The following is a 20,149-nucleotide window of genomic DNA, read 5'->3' as shown; positions in this document are numbered from 1 at the left end:
ATCCCTCACTGTTGTTACCAAACGCGTTTTGGGGTAAAGGAACCCCTTCTTCAGTGTTTTTTTATATTTATTGAAATTTGTTTAAAAAGGTGTGCAAGACAAATACAGACTGTTTATGTGATGAGAATATCCAAAGTTATCCACATCTATGACACCGAATGCAGGGGTCAAGTCCTGGGAAAAAAAGTGTGGGAACTCACCCAAGATCCAGTGCCTCCGCGTGAAGTCACGGCACGCGGCGTACGCAAAGGGCAGGGAAGGTCGGGAGGAGGAGCAAGCAAGTGCCTTATTTTTCAATCCCTCCCTCCCTTGTCACTCTCTTTCTCCCCCTTCCCTTGTCACTCTCTTTCTCCCCCCTCCCCCCCTTGTCACTCTCTTTCTCCCCCCTCCCCCCCTTGTCACTCTCTCTTTCTCCCTCCTCCCTTGTCACTCTCTTTCTTCCTCCTCCCTTGTCATTCTCTTTCTCCCCCCTCCCTCCCTTGTCACTCTCTTTCTCCCCCCTCCCTCCCTTGTCACTCTCTCTTTCTCCCCCCTCCGTCCCTTGTCACTCTCTCTTTCTCCCCCTCCCTCCCTTGTCACTCTCTCTTTCTCCCCCCTCCCTCCCTTGTCACTCTCTCTTTCTCCCCCCTCCCTCCCTTGTCACTCTCTCTCTTTCTTCCCCCTCCCTCGTCACTCTCTTTCTCCCCCCTCCCTCCCTTGTCACTCTCTCTTTCTCCCCCCTCCCTCCCTTGTCACTCTCTCTTTCTCCACCTCCCTCCCTTGTCACTCTCTCTTTCTCCCCCCTCCCTCCCTTGTCACTCTCTCTTTCTCCCCCCTCCCTCCCTTGTCACTCTCTCTCTTTCTTCCCCCTTCCTCGTCACTCTCTTTCTCCCCCCTCCCTCCCTTGTCACTCTCTCTTTCTCCCCCCTCCCTCCCTTGTCACTCTCTCTTTCTCCCCCTCCCTCCCTTGTCACTCTCTCTTTCTCCCCCCTCCCTCCCTTGTCACTCTCTCTTTCTGCCCCCTCTCTCCCTTGTCACTCTCTCTTTCTGCCCCCTCCCTCCCTTGTCACTCTCTTTCTTCCCCCTCCCTCCCTTGTCACTCTCTCTTATTCCCCACCCACCTCGGGTGTAGCGTGGCCGAGCTCTGTCCGGTCCGTGGTACAGGAGCATTTGTTTTCTGTACCCGGCCGGACTGACAGGCAGAGCACTTCCTGTCAGTCCGGCCGGGTACAGGAAACAAAAGCTCCTGTACCACGGACCGGACAGAGCTCAGCCACGCTACACTTGAGGCGCTTCCCTCCTGTCAGTCCCTCTCTTCATGCTGCGCCAGAGCGGGGCGCCGACAGTGTTGAGGGGCAAAATGCGCTGCCCTGCTGAAAAGGAACGCCGTTCCTGCTAAGAAAAAAGTGCAGGAACGCCGTTCCCCTGCGTTCCCGCAGGACTCGAGCCCTGACCCAATGGCTATGCAATAAAGACTGTGACAATCATAAGTTGATATCATGAAGACATACTATGTGCCTGACTGTATGGAGCAGTGGGGTGAAAATTCCAACTAAGTTCAATCGCACTGATGTACAGTACAGACCAAAAGTTTGGACACACCTTCTCATTCAAAGAGTTTTCTTTATTTTCATGACTATGAAGGCATCAAAACTATGAATTAACACATGTGGAATTATATACATAACAAACAAGTGTGAAACAACTGAAAATATATGTCATATTCTAGGTTCTTCAAAGTAGCCACCTTTTGCTTTGATTACTGCTTTGCACACTCTTGGCATTCTCTTGATGAGCTTCAAGAGGTAGTCCCCTGAAATGGTCTTCCAACAGTCTTGAAGGAGTTCCCAGAGATGCTTAGCACTTGTTGGCCCTTTTGCCTTCACTCTGCGGTCCAGCTCACCCCAAACCATCTCGATTGGGTTCAGGTCCGGTGACTGTGGAGGCCAGGTCATCTGGCGCAGCACCCCATCACTCTCTTTCATGGTTAAATAGCCCTTACCTTCAAAGTTTTCCCAATTTTTCAGCTGACTGACTGACCTTCATTTCTTAAAGTAATGATGGCCACTCGTTTTTCTTTACTTAGCTGCTTTTTTCTTGCCATAATACAAATTCTAACAGTCTATTCAGTAGGACTATCAGCTGTGTATCCACTCCTCAACGCAACTGATGGTCCCAACCCCATTTATAAGGCAAGAAATCCCACTTATTAAACCTGACAGGGCACACCTGTGAAGTGAAAACCATTTCAGGGGTCTACCTCTTGAAGCTCATCAAGAGAATGCCAAGAGTGTGCAAAGCAGTAATCAAAGCAAAAGGTGGCTACTTTGAAGAACCTAGAATATGACATATTTTCAGTTGTTTCACACTTGTTTGTTATGTATATAATTCCACATGGGTTAATTCATAGTTTTGATGCCTTCAGTGTGAATCTACAATTTTCATAGTCATGAAAATAAAGAAAACTCTTTGAATGAGAAGGTGTGTCCAAACTTTTGGTCTGTACTGTATATCAATTTAACTATTGGTAATAAAGTGTCTGATGCATATAGAGGAACCTTATCTAAAGTTCGTCCTTACCTATGTTAGGTGGGTGTTATAGATGGGGGTGCCGCTGAGGAGCAATGAATCGAAGGAAATCGAAGGAGCAATCGAAGGAAAAATGAATTCACAAGTTTATCAAGACATTTTGCAGGAGAACTTAAGGCCATCTGTCCACCAGCTGAAGCTCAACAGAAGATGGGTGTTGCAACAGGACAATGACCCAAAGCATAGAAGTAAATCAACAACAGAATGGCTTAAACAGAAGGAAATACGCCTTCTGGAGTGGTCCAGTCAGAGTCCTAACCTTAACCCGATTGAGATGCTGTGGCATGACCTCAAGAAAGCGATTCACACCAGACATCCCAAGAATATTGCTGAACTGAAACAGTTCTGTAAAGAGGAATGGTCAAGAATTACTCCTGACCGTTGTGCACGTCTGATCTGCAACTACAGGAAACGTTTGGTTGAAGTTATTGCTGCCAAAGGAGGTTCAACCAGTTATTAAATCCAAGGGTTCACATACTTTTTCCACTTGCACTGTGAATGTTTATATAGTGTGTTCAATAAAAACATGGTAACATTTAACTCTTTGTGTGTTATTAGTCTAAGCAGACTGTGATTGTCTATTGCTGTGACTTAGATGAAGATCAGATAACATTTTATGACCAATTCGTGCAGAAATCCATATCATTCCAAATGGTTCACATACTTTTTCTTGCAACTGTATGTTCTGTTTGTTTTATCCTTGTTTTATTGTCCTGATGAAGGGGTAATTCACCCCCGAAACGCGTAGACACATTAAAGCCATTTTAACTACACGCTTCATCTATATAGTATCCTTGGCAGCGCCCGCAGAAGAGGTTCATCCGTTTTTATCCTGCACAAGTTTTATTTCCACTTCGGTTATTGGCAGCCGTCAGCCTGATGATGCTCCCGTCTTCCGACTCCATCATATGTCCAAAGTGTCTTTTGAAGTACTCCAGAGGCATAAGGGTGCACTCCGACCCTGTATCAACTAGGCAGCGTACTTTCTGGCCTACTGGCTTCCAACTCCATAACAGGGCTGCTGGCATACAGGTCGTGTTCCTTACGCACAGGGCTTAGCTTCTGGTGTACCGCCGCAGGACATCCAGCTACTGTGGCAGTCGGAAGTTTAACGTCGGCTTGGACTTCATCTGTTCTGAGCACTCTCTGACCTTATGGCCGTACTGTCAACAAGCCCAGCAGAGGGGCCCTCTTTTTACAAGCCCCCGCACCTGAGTGGGTGGAATGGGGCGGGGTGCTGGGGTCATTTCCGGAGGCGGGGGTGATCCTGCCTTCATCTGTGACACATTCCAGCCGAAGCTCTCTAAATTCTGTCCGCAGGGCCGGGACCACATCCTTTAAGGACTCTGAGTCTTCAGACTTCAACCGGCCTCCTGTAGCATGGGTGCTACTCAGTACTCTCTCTACCACAGGCATGTGCTCTTCCTCTCTCTCCATGGAGGCTAGGTAGATGCTGTAGAATGTCATGTTGGCCGTCATCTCTTGCAATTTGTCCTGTAAGAGCTTGTTGGAGAGCCCCACTATGAACCCGAGGAAGTGGATCTAAGTTGGAATTATAACTTGCAGCTCTAACGAAAATTAAAAAACTGCTTGCAATTACCAGGAAAAAACTCAGGTAGGGGAACCTTAGGCTCAGAAGATGCCCCACCCTCTATCCCGGGACTTAAGAGCTGAGTTGAGGCTGCTGGAGTAAACTGGGCCAAAGCCTGAGTATGGTGCCCACAGTTATAGCTAGATCCTGAAACGTATTTAACAGACTATGCATCTGATCACCCAGCTGCTTAGCAGGATCCTTAGATTAGGCTGACTATTCTGTAAGACTAATGTAATGATAAAGCCAAACTGACGGCCAGCAAATGCGGCGTACCAGACACACTCTGCGCAAGCCATTACACTCTGAGCACCCTTGAAGGCCAGGGTACTCTTCCCCCGCCTCCAGCAGAGCCCTTCCCAGGTGTCAGTAGCAGGGCGGCTGGTGGCTGGGCACACCGGCCTCAGTTGAGCAAGAAAAACCAAAGTATACTGTGACACTATGCAATGGTGAATAGGGAAACACGAGACTGGTCAGTAAACGTAAGCCAGGGCACAGGAACCAGGAGACAACCAAAACCAGAGCCAGAGTCAACCACCAGGGAAACCACTCACCAGATAGCTTCCGATACAGAACCAGAGTCAACCACCAGAGAAACCACTCACCAGATAGCTTCAGATCCAGAACCAGAGTCAACTGCCAGAGAAACCACTCACCAGATAGCTTCAGATCCAGAATCAGGAAGTAACTGCCTAATCAGCAGTCAGTGAGTTAGTAGAAAGACCAGGTTTAAATATGGTAAGAAAAGGGTTAATAGGAGCCCCGCGCTGGTCAAGACACTAAATAGCCAGTGAACCATATATCTCTTTCAATAGGCCGTGTTTAGTAGGAGGGGAGGTTATCGTTTCGTCCGGTGTCTGCAGGCAGGCTTTAATCCTCTGCTGATAGCGGAGTCTTCTTACTTCTCCCGTGTACGTGCGCCGGTCTGGCCGGTAGCTGGCGTGCGTGCAGAGAAGATAGTGAAAGTTAGTACGGGAGCACTTCAGTGTGACGTGACGTCACAGCTCCAAGTACGGTTGCCTTAAAAGAACAAAAAACACCCAACGCGTTTCGAAATAGTCGTGTTTCTTTGTCAGGGATGAATAATGGTGTTAGTTCTCTGTCACGCTGGACAGGATACAAGATACAACAGAAATCAACAAACAAGTGTCTAGGCCAGAAGCTGGGGATAAAGGCCACCTCCTTACAAATCCCTACCAGCTCTCCCTAGACTTCTGTGCCCACGTTCAGACCCTAGAGGTGGGAATAAACGTGCCTAAGGCTGAAGATTCCCTAAAATCCCTAGGATGGTGACAGGGGGAAAGAGACAGCTTGCTTCCTCAGACCTGGAGGAGGCAGGCGTCTCTCTAACAGCCTAGACAGAACACACACAAGAAAACAAAAACAACTTATCTTGTCACAGAGCAGATACAGCAAATCCTTCTTTCCTTACTTCCTTCCACTGAGCAAGATAGAAGCTATAACCCACACAGGACACTGGGAAGGGGCGTAATTTAAACTCATACAAACGACCTCACTCAGTGCACCTGAAGGGAGGCGGATACAGCTCAACTCCAAAACAAAAACAAAAAACTACACACGTGCTGCTAACCTGGCAGACCTCCGCACATAACCTGAGCAGGGCATGACATTCTCATTGTTAAATAGGCTTTTTAGTTCCCATAATAACCCCCACATGAGGCAGGAATAAAGCTCATTATATCTGCTAGACATTAGTGCATAGTTGCATTGGTGCTACTCCATTATCCAACACTTCATCAAATGTAGATATTTCAATAGAAAGCAAACAATTAGATTTCTTGATTTAACCCTTTTGGGGCCAAGCTGTTCAATTTATAAATCCATTTGCTTTCACAGCGCGACATTTTCCTAATAAAATCTCCACCTCTTTGGTCTCTTACCACTCTTTCAATCCCTGCAAAAATTGAACCATAAAAAACACCTCCGTGTTATTCCATATGGTGGCGTGATAGCGGGTGGCCATTGCATTTTTTCTTTATATTTTTAATATGTTCCCCCATTCTGGTTTGCAAGGCTCTTTTGGTACGGCCTACGAATATTTTATCGCAGGGACATCGTATATAGTAGATTACCCCTTTTGTATTACACGTAATGTTATCCATGATTTTATGTACATCTGGACCAACCCGAATTTCTTTAATGTTTTTTTTTATTTTTTGTTGCCCTGCAGTTATTGCACATTTTACATGGAAAAAAAACTCTTTTATGAGCCTCTCTATTTTCTTTATTTATATAATAATGGAGGCCTATAGAGGGGGCCACTAGATTGGCCAAATTCTGTGCTTTTCTGAAGGTGAAGATTGGGTATGGGGTATCCTTTCACCTATCATCTAGTCTTGTTTAAGGGAATCCCAGTCTTTTCTCACAATCCTCTTAAATATCCCTTCCTTTTGGCTAAATTTGGTTATTATTGGGACTCTAAAGGTCTCTTTTCCTTCCTTGTCTCCATCCTCTTTTAATGGATTGTGTTTTAATCTGCAGTAAGGTATCCCGGTCAATCTTCTTCACATCTTCCTTAATGGACTTTAGTCTGCTGGCTGCATAGCCTTTTTCCATAAATTTTTTGTGTAGTTCATACACTTCCTCATCAAAGTGTTCTAAATGGCTACAATTCCTCCGCAGCCTAATACAATGGCTGCGGGGGATATTGGTGAGCCAAATCGGCAGATGACAACTAGTCAACGGGATAAAACTATTTGCATCAATAGGTTTCTGATAAGACTTAGTGAGTATCTGTCCATCCTCAAAAAAAATAGTAAGGTCTAAAAAATTAATTTGGTGACGACTCCAGTTTGGGGTGAAATGTAGATAAAAATCGTTTTTATTAAAATTATTTAAAACATGTCCCAGGGAAATATCATCCTCTTTCCAGATAAAAATAATGTCGTCAATGAACCTTTTCCAGAGGACCAGGTTCGAGCCCAAAGTTTCTTGGGGGAATATGGCATCTTCCTCCCACCTGCCCATATATAAATTAGCGAAACTGGGCGCGAACCTGGTGCCCATCACGGTACCCCTTGTCTGAAAATAAAACTCATTTTCATATTTAAAATAGTTGTGGGTTAAAATAAAAGTAATGCATTCCCCCACGAAGAGTACTTGTTCTTTTAGCATCCGTTTTTCTTTTTTCAAAAAATATTCTGTGGCATCTCTTCCTTTGGTGTTTTCTATCACCGTATATAATGGGGTAACGTCTAGAGTACCTATAATATAGTCGTCTTGCCATTGAATATTCTTAAGTAATTGTATAATGTGCTTCGTATATTTGAGGTATGCTGGAATTTGTTGTACCGTTAGGCTTTCAATTCCAGATAATATTGGTCTCCCCGGAGGATTTGTTTTGCACTTATGAATTTTAGGGAGATAATAAAAAAAATTGGGATCCTAGGATTGTGGTTGTTAATAAAGGATGCTTCTTTAATTAAAAATACTCCATTTTCTTTCCCTTTTTTGGTTAGTTTGTTTAATTTATTCTTATATTGATAGGTTGGGTCAAAGGGGAGTTTTTTGTATGTTTTTTTTAAACTAAAGTAATCTCTGGGATTCCTTGTGGTAGGCATTCTGATCTAAGATCACAATCCCTCCCCCCTTGTCCGCTGGTCTAATAACTACCGTATGCCATTTTTCATTTGTAATGTTTTAATACCCCTCTTTTCTTCCATCGTTAGGTTTTGTATATGTTTACCCTTTTTTGGGTCGATTCTCCTTAAATACCTAATAACTAGGGTTTGGAAAGTGTTAAATGCTTCCGAATATTAACTTAGGGGATTAAAGTTGGATATCAGCTTCAGGCCTGTTTGTATAAAATTACCATCATCTAGAGGTACCTGGTTCCCTGTGTGTTCCCTATCCATATTTATGTTTTTATTTTTCTTTCTACTTTTATTTTTCTGTGTATTATATATACAACCACTCACCAGATAGCTTCAGATCCAGAACCAGAGTCAACCATCAGAGAAACCACTCACCAGATAGCTTCAGATCCAGAACCAGGAAGTAACTGCCTAATCAGCAGTGAGTGAGGGGAAAGACCAGGCTTAAATGTCCCTCCACAGATCACCTGACACCCCTGAGGTCACACCCAATCTCCACCCTTAGACCAGAGAAGCACAGGTGAGGGCTGAGAGTGTGCAGAGGAAGAAACCTCCCAACACATGTCCAAGTCAGGATCTTCCAATGATATAGGCCAGTGGTGCCCAACCTACGGCCCGCAGGCCACATCAGGCCCGCAAAGCTGTGTGATCCGGCCCGCGCAGTGATGGGAGGCAGAGCTTGCAGCCAGCTGAAGAAGCAGAAGAAGGTGCACTCCGGGGCGGCTGCAGTGGCGCAGTACAGAAAGCCTGGAGGCAAATCAGGGAACGTATGTGAGTAGTAAATAAATTCTGTGACTGTAGGGCGTTGTGTGTGTGGACTCTGCGGGGTGCGCTGTGTGTGTGGGCTCTGCGGGGTGCGCTGTGTGTGTGGACTCTGCGGGGTGCGTTGTGTGTGTGGACTCTGCGGGGTGCGTTGTGTGTGTGGACTCTGCGGGGTGCGTTGTGTGTGTGGACTCGTTGTGTGTGTGGGCTCTGCGGGGTGCGTTGTGTGTGTGGACCCTGCGGGGTGCGTTGTGTGTGTGGACTCTGCGGGGTGCGCTGTGTGTGGACTCTGCGGGGTGCGTTGTGTGTGTGGACTCCTCGGGGTGCGTTTTGTGTGTGGACTCAGTGCGTCTCTCACCGCTGTCGTTCACGTGGGTAGTTGCTTGCAGTGCTGGGCTCCTACGGTGCGGAGGGCTCACAATTCGCCATTTTGCGCGAGTGCTGTGTCTGGGTGCGTGCGCTGTGCTGGTCATTGTGACCAGACTGTACCGGAGGAAGGAAGGGCTGACTCTTAATGGTGGGCACGGGCGACAGTGTGTGTGGACAGTGTGGTTTCAGGAGGGCTGCCCCTGTGAGTGTGGCTGGTACCTTAGTGAGGACAGTTGGGATATCCTGAAGGGCCAGTGGAGTCCATGTGACAGGCGTCCGGCAGTACATGGCTTTGGGGGGTAAGAAGGAAACCCCTCCTTGTTGTTTGGGAAGGTCAGGACATGAGTGGTGTTCATTGGTCTTGGTTTGAATTGTGACACTGGTAGCGGTGGTCTGCGCTGTGGCTGGCAGTAGAGAGAGTGCCCCACCTTCACAGTAATAAAGCTCACATGTGCCTCCTTCACAGTAGTAATGCTCACATGTGCCCCCTTCACAGTAGTAATGCTCACATGTGCCCCCTTTACAGTAGTAATGCTCACATGTGCCCCCTTCACAGTAGTAATGCCCACATGGGCACCCTTCACAGTAATAATGCTCACATGTGCCCCCTTTACTTTAGTAATGCTCACATGTGCCCCCTTCATGGTAAAAATGCCCAGATGTGCCCCCTTCTCAGTAGTAATGCTCACATGTGCCCCCTTTACATTAGTAATGCTCACATATGCCTCCTTTACAGTAGTAATTGCTCACATGTGCCCCCTTCACAGTAGTAATGCTCACATATGCCCCCTTTACAGTAGTAATGCTCACATGTGCCCCCTTCACAGTAGTAATGCTCACATGTGTCCCCTTCTTAGTAGTAATCCTCACATGTGCCCTCTTCATGGTAAAAATGCCCAGATGTGTCCCCTTCTTAGCAGTAATGCTCACATGTGCCCCTTTCACAGTAAAAATGCTCACATGTGCCCCCTTCACAGTAGTAATGCTCACATGTGCCCCCTTCATGGTAAAAATGCCCAGATGTGTCCCCTTCTTAGCAGTAATGCTCACATGTGCCCCTTTCACAGTAATAATGCTCACATGTGCCCCCTTCGCAGTAGTAAAGCTCACATGTGCCCCCTTTACATTAGTAATGCTCACATGTGCCCCCTTCATGGTAAAAATGCCCAGATGTGCCCCCTTCTCAGTAGTAATGGTCACATGTGCCCTCTTCACATTAAAAATGCTCACATGTGCCCCCTTCACAGTAGTAATGCCCACATGTGCCCCCTTCACAGTAATAATTCTCACATTGCCTCCTTTACAGTAGTAATGCTCACATATGCCTCCTTTACAGTAATAATTGCTCACATGTGCCCCCTTCACAGTAGTAATGCTCACATATGCCCCCTTTACAGTAGTAATGCTCACATGTGCCCCCTTCACAGTAGTAATGCTCACATGTGTCCCCTTCTTAGTAGTAATCCTCACATGTGCCCCCTTCATGGTAAAAATGCCCAGATGTGTCCCCTTCTTAGCAGTAATGCTCACATGTGCCCCTTTCACAGTAATAATGCTCACATGTGCCCCCTTCACAGTAGTAATGCTCACATGTGCCCCTTTAACAGTAATAATGCTCACATGTGCCCCCTTCACAGTAGTAATGCTCACATGTGCCCCCTTCATGGTAAAAATGCCCAGATGTGTCCCCTTCTTAGCAGTAATGCTCACATGTGCCCCTTTCACAGTAATAATGCTCACATGTGCCCCCTTCGCAGTAGTAAAGCTCACATGTGCCCCCTTTACATTAGTAATGCTCACATGTGCCCCCTTCACAGTAGTAATGCTCACATGTGCCCCCTTCATGGTAAAAATGCCCAGATGTGTCCCCTTCTCAGTAGTAATGCCCACATGTGCCCCTTTCACAGTAGTAATGCTCACATGTGCCCCCTTCACAGTAGTAATGTTCACATGTGCCGCTTTCATGGTAAAAATGCCCAGATGCACCCCCTTAACAGAAGAAATTTCCAGATATTTGCCCCTTCACAGGAGTAATGCACACGTGCCCCCCTCACAGTGTTTGCATTTCTTTCTGGCAAAGCTACCTGGTTCTGGCCTGCAAAATTTATACCATGTGTAGTGCGGCCCTCAGATGGAAAATGGTTGGGCACCACTAATATAGGCTATAATGATTCTAGATTGTGGTGGCTGATTAGTATCTGTGGTGGGCATTAATCTAGCAAAACATTAACTATATATTTACTTTTCCTTTTTCTGCATCCTACCAATAATTATTTGGGAGATATATATGTATGAACTGACACCCCTGAATGGTGCGGGAAACGCATTGAGACACATGCCAGTATTTCTGTTTGGGACGTGTGACAATATTGAGATTACCGTATCTGTTCTTTTGCTAAAAGCATTTTTGAGCTTGCTTTTCCCTATATATGTCTAGCTACATTTATTACTTATTATTTGTATCCTGACCACAGATAGTGATCTCTATATTAGATCTCTTTAAGGTACTTTCACACTAGCGTTTTTCTTTTCCGGCACTGAGTTCCGTCCTAGGGGCTCAATACCGGAAAAGAACTGATCAGTTTTATCCCCATGTATTCTAAATGGAGAGCGATCCGATCAGGATGCATCAGGACGTCTTCAGTTCAGTCTTTTTGACTTTTCAGCACGAAGATAATAGCGCAGCATGCTGCGGTTTTATCTCCGACCCAAAAAACTGAACACTTGCCTGAATGCCGGATCCGGCATCTTTTTCCATAGGAATGTATTAGTGCCGGATCCGGCATTCAAATTGCCGTATTTACGGATCTGGTATTCTGGTATACCGGATCCATTTTGCCGGATGACTGATCAGGATTCTGATATGTCTGTTCAGGCAACGGAACTGCCTGCCGGGATCAAACAACGCAAGTGTGAAAGTACCCTTAGGTGGTGGTATCTATCCCTTGTCAGGGCCATATAGGGCATGTAGGAGGTTCCTGAGATGGGATCGCCCCTATTGGGGCGGCCTCTCCATTTTGTAGGCAGGGTTTTTAGTCTGTAGGGAAAGCGTTGAGGGTGAGTTATCTCTTCCTTTCTGCAGTATTGGCCCATCGACCCAGCCTAAGTGAATTTCTATTTGCACATACTGGGGTATTTTAATGAAGATTATTAAAGGGTTACGTTTTACACTGGTGAAGGTGCTCTGTGATTTCTTATTACGTAAATGACACTAGTGATTTTGGGGGATTTCTAATGTCCTTATTGATCAGACCTGTGAATACTATCATGTTCCATACTATCAGCTGCCACTGCCGCTGTCTGCCTGCCTACCATCACGTTCTGTACCATATGGTGCCGTACTACCACCACTGCTGATAATCCCCCTACTTCCACTACCATTACCACTACTACTACCCCTAAACAGCCACACACACATCTTCTGCCTTGTCTGTTCCATGCTGTACTGCTGCTGCCACTACTATTGCCTCCGTATACCACTGTTACCCTAACCTTTCCACATCCACCCTGCACTGCTGCTGTTCCCAATTAAAAGGAAGAATTTTCCAGCTCCGTTCAGAACAAGCCACTCTTTCTTCTTACAAGCATTAATATACTGTAACTATGAGCAGGCATCATTTTTGGACACTTGTGCAGAACAAGTCACTGTTTCTTATGACATTAGCATGTGTGTGTATAAACAGGGACAGAGATCTGACCCCGGTAAGGCATAATTTTTGGAAACTTGGTCCCAAAAAGCCACAGTTTTTTTATCCCATAAAATTTTGGGGAATCTTTGGAATATGAAAAAGCAAAAGACATGTGCCGGTGCAGTGTGAAATTAAACAAGCTGTATGATAACACCGTCAACCATGCCTTTCCCCACAGTTATGTCTGTCAGCGTCACTCAGACATCATTTACTATTGCTGTCATTGCATTCCAGAGCTTAGGGAGATGGGGGGGAGGGGGGAGTGCAAAAATGAATTTAAAACTCCTAGGAGATTAGAGGGTGTCATATACCAATTTTCAGACCAATTGGAGCAACTTTGATTGTGGTACGTATAGAACTTATTGAATAATTCACCAAATTGGAAACAAAGAGGATTTCAAAAGGTTCGCTCATTTCCATGCTGGATATAAAACCCCCTCCCCCAGCACACACATCCAAACACTTGAGAGCTGGACCGCCACCAATCAGGTACTGACGGCCTATCTAGAGTCTTGCACGTAGAAAGAAAAAAGGAGCGTTAGAGTAAAAATACTCAAAACAGAACCAAGGGCTGTAGATTAGCTCTGATTCGTAAAGAAAGATTAGGAGGAAGAGCGCCAAGGGACAAGGTGCTATAGAGAGAATGAAGGGTTCCAGGTAGAAAGTTTGATAGGTTTTTAGGCAGCTTACACCATAGAAGAAGCTAGACACAGTCAAGGCTGCCCGTGATATCAAGTTTTGAGGAAAAAGCAATCAAAGGGTAGAAACCCGTGGAGCGCCACAAACTATCAGTGCAGAAAAGGTTAATTAGAACAGAGGAAAGTGAGTTCTTTAACCATGTAGGTATCTTGCTCCTGAGGAAGGGGGACTGTATTTAACCCTGAAACGCGCTGAGCTCTTCTTTTTGTATTAAAGACCACCTGATTTATTTAAGAAGGCCCCCGGTATATCATTTGGGACCATTCGGTGGAATGACTACCTACAGGCGACCTCGGCGAGGGGGGGCTTTAAGTGCAAGTGTCTTGAGCTTTATCCTGCACTCCCCCCCCCCGGTGAAGTAAGTATAACCAATACAGCCATCAGTGTTGTCATTTTGATTTTATGAATTTTATTGATACCTTTTTTATTGATCCAGTTTTATCTGTTCTATTTTTAATTACTATATGTAAGACCATTGAGTATAACTCTGACTTGACTTCCTATTTTGATACATCTACTCAGTCATCACCTATGTGGTTAAAGAACTCACTTTTATCTGTTCTAATTAACCTTTTCTGCACTGATAGTTTGTGGCGCTCCACGGGTTTCTACCCTTTGATTGCTTTTTCCTCAAAACTTGATATCTAGAGTCTTGGTGACCCCTTTGAGATTTATTCCTGACCTGCATGTTCACGTAACTGACTTAGACCCAGTAATAGATGAGAGAATACCCGCTATACTGTAGTCATAAGTAGCATCACTATGTATACATTTATTAGGTGGTAATATCTCCCCTCCCCTCTGGAGAGCCCCTTTGTGTGCTTTGTGGATATAATTCATGTATATACAGTGGAGCTGAGTACAATATATGTAATGTCCAGAACATTTCCAGATTCTCTTCCCTTCACTCTCGATTTGCAGGTTCGACCCAATGTAAATGGATTTCACTCTGAAGAACCAGACCTCATCCTTTTCACATACAGAATTCATAATGCGAGGATTTCCCGGAGTTTCGGAATCCAGGGGGTTTCTTGCCATCCCGTTCTTCAGTGTCTATGGATTGATCTTGGGTGGAAATGTGATGATCATGTACCGGATCTGGGTGGAGAAGAGCCTGCAGGCCCCCATGTATCACCTAATCTTTCTCCTTTTTGCTTCAAACATCTCCTCTACCACCGCCATTGTCCCCGGCACTCTGATGGCGCTGCTATGTGGGATGGACCGTGTCTCTCTAGGAGGCTGCCTCTTCCAGATGTTCTTTGTCTACACCATGGTCATATTTGAGTCCAATGTGTTGCTATTGATGGCACTGGACCGCTACATGGCGATCTGTAGGCCTCTACGTTACCATGAGATCATGACCAGGCGCCTACTGCTCCTTCTTTCCACCTTGGGCTTATTTGAAGCTGGCCTCCTGGCTTTTTCTATAATAATGGTGGCCTTCAGGGTGGAGTACTGCTTCTCCAATCTCATCCTGGACTTTGTGTGTGAAAATATGGTTCTTCTGAAACTGGGATGTGGGAAAATCCATAACATTCAAATGTTGGGTCTGATGGTAAGGATTATGGTGACTTCCATGGGCATCACTCTGCTCCTGGTCTCTTACTCCAGGATCCTGTACACGGCCATGAATATAGTGACTGGTAGGGCTCGCCACAAGACGCTCCACACCTGTGGGACTCACCTGTGCATTGTCATAATAAACTACTCATGTGGGTTATTGTTGTCCATCGCGTACAGGATGCCAATCTCCACTGACTTCCAGAACCTCACCAGCGCCATATACTACCTCTTCCCGGCAACTATCCATCCCTTTATATATGGCTTCAGGGTGAAGGAAATTCGGGTGTGCCTCATAAAATCCTGACATTATGTCCTGTAATAACCAGAGCATTAAAAAGCATTCCCCCATCTCCAAACTATAAACACCTGTATGTAAATATGTAAATAAATAATACAGAAATAAAAATCCGCTACAGAGCTTGTGTCCTGTTTTATGCCAATACCCCCTCTACCCTCTCTGTCTCCAACCCAAGCAGATCCCCGGCCACATTTCCTCCCCAAAATGTCTACCGCCTTCTGCCACAGAGCCCCTGCCACATTCTGCCCAGAGGGAATGCCATGAAGTTTCACAATGTTGTCAAGAAACACTTGCGCAAGAGTTTTAGCATTAGGTAGGCCAGGAAATGCTATAAAGTGCACCATTTTAATAAAACGATCAACTACCACCAGAATAACTGTCTTTCCAGATGAATTAGGCAGATCAGTAATAAAATCCATAGACAAGTGGGTCCATGATCTGGACGGGATGGGCAACGGAAGTAGAGATTCAGAATGTCGAGTATGTATCACCTTAGCGTGTGCACAGATACTACAGGCCGACACATAGTCCTGAACACACTTACGCAACCCCGGCCACCAGAATCTTTGAGAGATGAGGTCGGCAGTGGATCTACTCCCAAGGTGTCCTGTAAGAACCGTACAATGATGTTCCTCAAACACCTTGTGCCGCAATTCTGATGGAACAAACAATTTCCCAGAGGGGCAAGACTCCGGTGCGTCTCCCTGAGCCTCTAACACCTTCACCTCTAGATCACGGTATAGAGCGGATATCACCACCCCCTCCGACAGTATTGGACTCGGATTTTCAAAATCACCACCTCCAGGAAAACTACGTGACAAGGCATCTGCCTTGACGTTCTTAGGGCTCTTTCACACCTGCGTTATTGTCTTCCGGCATAGAGTTCCGTCGTCGGGGCTCTATGCCGGAAGAATCCTGATCAGGATTATCCTAATGCATTCTGAATGGAGAGAAATCCGTTCAGGATGCATCAGGATGTCTTCAGTTCCGGAACGGAACGTTTTTTGGCCGGAGAAAATACCGCAGCATGCTGCGCTTTTTGCTCCGGCCAAAAATCCGGAACACTTGCCGCAAGGCCGGATCCGGAATTAATGCCCATTGAAAGGCATTGATCCGGATCCGGCCTTAAGCTAAACGTTGTTTCGGCGCATTGCCGGAGCCGACATTTAGCTTTTTCTAAATGGTTACCATGGCTGCAAGGACGCTAAAGTCCTGGCAGCCATGGTAAAGTGTAGCGGGGAGCGGGGGAGCAGTATACTTACCGTCCGTGCGGCTCCCCGGGCGCTTCAGAGTGACGTCAGGGCGCCCCAAGCGCATGGATCATGTGATCGCATGGATCACGTCATCCATGCGCATGGGGCGCTCTGACGTCATTCTGGAGCGCCCCGGGAGCCGCACGGACTGTAAGTATACCGCTCCCCGCTCCTACTATGGCAACCAGGACTTTAATAGCGTCCTGGGTGCCATAGTAACACTGAAAGCATTTGGAAGACGGTTCCGTCTTCAAATGCTTTCAGTACACTTGCGTTTTTCCGGATCCGGCGGGCACCTCCGGCAACGGAAGTGCATGCCGGATCCCAACAACGCAAGTGTGAAAGAGGCCTAAACCCCAGGACGATAAGTGACAGTGAAATCAAATCTGGTGAAAAACAAAGACCATCTGGCCTGCCTCGGGTTCAGTCTTTTAGCCGACTCCAGATAAGCCAGATTTTTGTGATCTGTGAACACCGTGATCGGATGAATCGCCCCTTCCAACCATCGACGCCACTCCTCAAAAGCCAACTTAATGGCCAGGAACTTTCTGTTACCTACATTGTAATTTCTCTCTGCAGCAGAGAGTTTTTTTTAGAGAAAAATGCACATGGGCACCATATACCAGGTGACGGGCCCTGCGATAAAACTGCTCCTACGCCCAACTCGGACGCGTCAACCTCCACAATGAAAGGTTGTGTGATACATCCGGCTGCACCAATATAGGGGCAGAAGCGAAGCACTCCTTAACCGCAGAAAAGGTTTGCAACGCCGAATCAGACCACACTGAAACATCAGTCCCTTTCTTAGTCATGTCCGTTAAAGGGTTTCACCACTTTCGAATAGTTCTGAATACATTTTCGGCAATAGTTGGTGAACCCCAAAAACCGCATAAGAGCCTTCAGATTTTCGGGTCGATCTGTCACGGTCATTTTAGTGTTTGACCGTGATGCAGTTGCCGTGCAGACTCGTTGCCTGTGGCAACGTGTAGTTTGTTGTTTACACGTGCACTTTCCTCTTATATGGTGTTTTCCCTGTTTTGGTTGGCACAGGGTTAATTACTAGTGGTCTGGTGGGTGTGACCTCAGGCCTCCTTATATATTGGTGTGTTGGAGCCTGAGGTCATAGTTTGTTGGTTGTCAGTCTGTGTAGGAGCTTTGCTCCCTAGCTGAATGTGGTGTCTGTGTGAGTCATCCTTATTTATTATATTGTTTACCTTGCCCTGGCTGTGTGTCCCCTCCGGTGTGTCTCTGTTATTCCTCCCCCACCTGGTGTATGTTGTTTTGGTGTGGTCTGTGTTTGGAGGTTTATATGTTGGTCTGCCTGCTCCGAAAGGGGCTTGCTTTCCCGGAGGGGTTTAAGCAATAGCTAGACTGTGGGCTTCCCAGCCTGGAGCTGTCCTTCCATCTCGACTACGGCAGGTAAGTGTGGATAGCATTTGTTTTGTTGCTGTGTTACTTACCAGCCGTATTGCTTATCCCATAGTCTTGCATCCTGCCAGCTACTGGGCCTCTGGGGACACTATTCATCCATGGAGAAGGATGAATGGGTGGTCTCTGCCCTGTCATCAGGCCTAGGGCATAGCAGGGATACCTAGGGTTCTAGGTTGGTGAGCATGAGCCCCCTTACCTTCAGAGGCAGCTCATGCACTAGGAGTCTAGGGAGATTTCAGGGTTGCATTAGGAAATGACCTGCTCCCTGTTTCCTGCTATCTGGCGTTGCAGCCACTGTCATTGCATGGTGGGGGGTTTTCCCCACTCCCCGTCGTGACACGATCCCAGTCCAATACAGCACGGTCTTTCTCTGGATCCATTCAAAAACCTGAAGATGACAGCAGGTAGCCCAAAAACTGCACCTCGTGTACAGCAAAAACACACTTCTCTAATATTGCGTACAATTTATTATCTCTTAGGATCTATTACCCCTGTCTAACGTGATCCCGATGAGTCTCCACTTCTGGAGAATAAATTAGTAAGTCATCCAAATACACGACTACAAACCTACCCACCAGGTGATGAAAAATGTCATTCACAAAATGCTGGAAAACTGCAGGAGCATTGGTCAACCCAAAAGGCATGACCAGGTTCTCAAAGTGACCCTCTGGGGTATTAAAAGCCATCTTCCATTCATCCCCTTCCTTGATCCTGACCAGATTATATTAAGTCCAACTTGGAGAACACCTTGGAATCAACAATCTGGTTAAACAAATCAGGAATCAAAGGAAGGGGGTAAGGATCACGGATAGTAATCGGATTGAGCTCACAGAAATCCAGACCTGGCCTAAGAGTTCCATTTTTATTTTTAACAAAGAAAAACCCTTCTGACACTAGAGATTTGGAAGGTCTTATGTGTCATTTAGCCAAACTCTCGGTAATATACTCTCTCAAGGCCGTAAAGTTTATACAACCTAGGTTTGGGCAATTCAGCTCCGGGAATAAGGTTGATAGGACAATCATATTCCTGATGCAGCGGTAAATCCTGGCATCCACCTTCAGAAAATACATCAGCAAAATCAGATATAAAAGAGGGTAATGTCTTAGTGGTTAAAACAGAAAAAGATGTATTCAGACAATTGTCAACGCAATAATCACCCCGATCCAGAATCCGTTTAGCCTGCCAATCGATGGTTGGATTGTGCTTGCTTAACCACGGTAAACCCAGAACCAACGGAGACCCTCCAACACAAAACACAAGATAAATTCCTGAAGAAAGTCACCCACTCCTAATCGGATGTCATGCATCATCTGAGATAAACACTTCTGAGTTAGAGGTGCAGAATCAATAGCAAAAATAGAAATGTATTTCTCTAATGCACTCGGTGACAACCCGGAGCCCCGCTGTCGATAAAGACCTCAATCCCCACAGTCTTGGACTCTAGCGCCACCTCAGCAGTCAGGAGAGATCGGGTACTACCAGGCAAAGACAAATGCACATTTTCTGACTCTCCTCCCACCCCTTTAAGAGTCAGATGGGAATTAAACGTCCCCTTTTTATTTTATTTTTGAGGCTGAATGCATGGACATACATTGATAAAATGTACTTTCTGTCCGCAGAAAAAACACACTCCCTTCCCACGACCAGAATTACTAAAAGTGGATCCGGGAGTAACTCCCCCTAACTGCATGGGTTCGTCCCCAGACATAAACCCAGGAGTATCTTCACCCAAAGTGTCAGACGAAGACGATATGTTATGTGATAGTACGTTATGAAAGTGGGGGCCCCTAGATCTCTCTCTCAGGCGTCTATCAATGCGTACTGAAAAAGACATAGCGGCTTCCAGAGACTCAGGATTTTCATGAAAGGCCAAAGCGTCCTTCAGCATCTTTGATAATCCCTGACAAAACTAATTACGGAGAGCTGGATTGTTTCACTCAGTATCCGTAGCCCACCTCCTAAACTCAGAGCAATAGATCTCAGCAGAAGGCTCTCCCTAACGAAGGCCACGTAGCTTGTCCTTTGCCTTTTGTATTTTGTTTGGGTTCTGTGTTTTGCATTTCCCTATTGTTTGTATTAGGCCTGAGGTAGACTTCTGTTCGTCCTTCCTTTAGGAGGAACATGTAGTCTTGTCCCTGCCATTAGTACCAGGGTCCTACAGGGCTAGAGAGGACTCTCGGTATTCCTGCGTATGAACACACCTACCTCTGGGGTCTGTTCATATTGGTAGTCAGTCAGGATTTTGGTTAGGGTTTTACTAGGAGGTGTCCATCTTCCTTCTCTAGTTCTCAGGCCTAATTCCCTCCCCCCC

General features: G+C 46.1%; 1 protein-coding gene across 1 annotated transcript; it reads left to right on the top strand.

The window, feature by feature from the left end:
- The first annotated feature begins 14,229 nt into the window (after positions 1 to 14,229).
- LOC120994233 (olfactory receptor 52N4-like) lies at positions 14,230 to 15,159 on the top strand. The gene has a single exon (XM_040422680.1). The coding sequence runs from the start codon at positions 14,230 to 14,232 to the stop codon at positions 15,157 to 15,159; it is 930 nt and encodes a 309-aa protein (XP_040278614.1).
- Positions 15,160 to 20,149: the final 4,990 nt, after the last annotated feature.

This window comes from Bufo bufo, chromosome 3 (assembly GCF_905171765.1).
Source record: "Bufo bufo chromosome 3, aBufBuf1.1, whole genome shotgun sequence".
NCBI classification, from domain to species: Eukaryota; Metazoa; Chordata; class Amphibia; order Anura; family Bufonidae; genus Bufo; species Bufo bufo.
This window is presented reverse-complemented; position numbering and strand designations above follow the sequence as displayed.